This window comes from Bactrocera latifrons, unplaced genomic scaffold (assembly GCF_001853355.1).
Source record: "Bactrocera latifrons isolate USDA-ARS-PBARC rearing strain unplaced genomic scaffold, ASM185335v1 scaffold_155, whole genome shotgun sequence".
In the NCBI taxonomy this organism is placed as follows: Eukaryota; Metazoa; Arthropoda; class Insecta; order Diptera; family Tephritidae; genus Bactrocera; species Bactrocera latifrons.
The window spans coordinates 47069-50085 of NW_017535019.1; the positions used below are offsets into that span (position 1 = coordinate 47069).

Consider the following 3017-nt stretch of genomic DNA (forward strand, 5'->3'; position numbering starts at 1 on the left):
GAAACAATTGCCAAATACTTTTCCCGAAAATATTGTAAATAACTTTAATAGAAAAATGAGAATGTTAACAAAAACTTATATTAATATATTCATTTCTTAAGCACTACATACCGCATAAAATAACTAATTTTTCTTACTTCCCAAAGCAAACTTGTAGAAAACGCAAGGCAACCCTATTTGGTATAAATTTGGTGTTGCAGCGAATTCGCTGAATATTCCGTAAAAATAATCAAACGAATTGGTAAACTAAACGTGTGGTCTTCRAGGCCTTTAAAAATTGTTTTAAAAGTAATTTAACAATTTTTTAATAATCAAATATATGTTTAGAATAAGGAAAAGTGAAATTGTGTGATTTTATTGAGTTAAAAAGTACAATCAATTTGGTGTTTRTAGCATATTGGGGCGCTAAAAGAATTTTGCGTCATAGACTCTTGTGATAAACAGCGAAAAAAAAAAACATAACAAGATAAAAACGCACAACAAATATTTAATTAAAAACGAGTTGTTGTCCGGAATTACGTTTTATTAAAATATATTCATAACTCGTAAAGAAACAAGTGTCTAACCCCTCCCATTCAAGCGATAACATTCCAATTTGTTTAGGAGAGGGGTGTCGCAGGCAGAGCGATAGCAAACTAGTCGTGTTGGTGAGTCATCCAAGATAAAATCGCAGCGCATACTGCTCAAACAAAAGCAAACCACAAACACAGTAGCTACATACGTGTGACAGCAGCAACAGTTCCAAGGCCTCGTACATATTTCGTGTTGACAAAAAGCAAAACAGCTGAAGGCACTAAAGCCGCGCACTCACATACAATACAAATTACTAGAGTGACGTCATCACATTGCGGATAGGCCACATTCACACACAATATAAGAATTTTACTATGAAAACCACTATCAGTGCAACAACAACTACCAACACAGCTGTGACGGCTAACAGCACCGCAACGTCGGTAAATATCTTACCCAAAACGGAACCAAGCGATATCAATTTAACTTTTCAAACACCAAACGCCGCTGCACCTAGTAGCAATAACACCAGCGTGAATACGAATAAGCGACCAATTTCATTGGATTTGAATAAAATGGCGGCAAAAAAACAACGTTTGGTTACACCGCTTAACATTGATTCGCCCAATTTGGATAACATGAAAACCATAAATACGCCTGACATTGAGAAAATGATACTAAGCAACGTGATGCCGACACCGCAACCGGGTGTAATCTTTCCCAGCAAAACGAGTACGGTAAGTAACAAACACACTTTACTCTAGAGAGAAAATCGCTAACGAGAGAGGATTGTAGTGAAATTTTGTAGAAAAAATGTGCGAACTATTGTTCCAAAGCAACGGGTCCTCTAATAATTCCGTGAACTGGAGAAAATATGACCGGTTCGGAGCAAACATCTATTGAAATTTCATAGCGTATACAGCTAATTTATTGACAATTTTGTGACTATTTCAGGTAACTTCGGAGCAGGAAGCATATGTGAAGGGCTTTGAGGARGCGTTGAGTAACTTGCATCAAAGTAAAAAATCGCAAGCCGCACAGATAACAAACAGCAGTAGTAGTAATGTGGTAACGGCCGCGCCGACAACCACGGCAAGCGTAGTGGGCACGGGCGTTAGTGGCGGCTCCTTCACCTACACTAATCTAGGTAAGTAAATCTATTATTATAACCAGCATATTATTAACTGTATTTTATTTCTCCACAGAAAACTTCCCAGTCGCTATTAAAGATGAGCCACAAAACCCCGGTTCGCCAGCGGCGCTCAGCCCAATCGATATGGAAACACAAGAGAAAATCAAGTTAGAACGCAAACGGCAGCGCAACCGTGTCGCTGCATCCAAGTGCCGTAAACGTAAACTGGAACGCATTTCCAAGCTGGAGGACAAAGTAAAAATGCTTAAGGGTGAGAACTCCGACCTGGGCGCAGTGGTGAAAACATTGAAGGATCAAGTTGCACAACTGAAAGAACAAGTGATGGATCACTTTAACTCCGGTTGCACAATCTCCATGTTAACGGAGCAACAAATGTTGGCAAGCAAATAACATGAGGACACCGTTGTGGGCGCACGGAAATTAGAACATAGGCAAAAACCGGAAACGCAACTGCATGAATTCGAGTCAAAATCACTGATTTCACATGATTCAGGGAGTGGTGGTCTTATGTTGGAGCGTGATAACCGTATTAAAATATTGGATTTGAAAATAAAAAATGCTGACAAACAACAACAACAGAACAACCATTTAAAAGTGGCTCGCAACACACTACAACAGCGGCAAGACGAAACTGAGACAAATACAGATTTATCGGATCTGCAACTCAACAACAGCATAATCAATGTGATTGAACAGCACATGCCCATTGAACTATTCATGGAGACACCACCGTTGACCGGTGACTGCTCATCCACGCATTCAACTAACTCGATGTGCTCCACTGGTGGTATTAGTGCTGATGCTGAGCTACCAAACAACAATCAACAAACAACGACCAATGCCGCCGTACTCGCACTGGATGCGAGCGCAACAACACAAACAATGACAGCAGACATGCAAGAAGATTTCAACGCCACCATGGATAACGACAGCGAACGGCCACTTGTTCTGGTTATTATCACGGATTATGATATGCAACAATAAGCAATAAATACAGCTAACGAAATGTGTGCTTTTAAAAACAGAAAATAATGTAGCTTACGTATTTATGCTTTTAGCAGCGAAGTGCCTTTATCGAAAAGCCATACAATTGCCTCAGCAAACGGAAAGATTTAAATTCATAGACGTGATTTTGTATTTGTAGACGTTTTCCGCTAAAAATTGCCTTATAAAATTCTAATTTGCTATGCTTTCAAAAACTACTTGTAGGTATAAAGATAAGGAATATTTTAATAATTTGCATATGTTTATAAGACATACTTATATTTTTTCGCTTTACAATAATTTATGTGCTAGCTTTACTAATGGTAAATTAAAATTTATACAAAACTTCTAGTTGTAAGGTTTCCCC

At 38.5% G+C, this 3017-nt stretch overlaps 1 protein-coding gene across 1 annotated transcript; it reads left to right on the forward strand.

Annotated features, from left to right (window-relative positions):
* Window positions 1-229: 229 nt before the first annotated feature.
* On the forward strand, window positions 230-2329 carry LOC108966087 (transcription factor AP-1). The gene is made up of 3 exons (XM_018928824.1): window positions 230-1250; window positions 1468-1660; window positions 1719-2329. The coding sequence occupies exons 1-3, from the start codon at window positions 888-890 to the stop codon at window positions 2054-2056; spliced, it is 894 nt and encodes a 297-aa protein (XP_018784369.1). The 5' UTR covers window positions 230-887; the 3' UTR covers window positions 2057-2329.
* The last annotated feature ends 688 nt before the right edge of the window (window positions 2330-3017 follow it).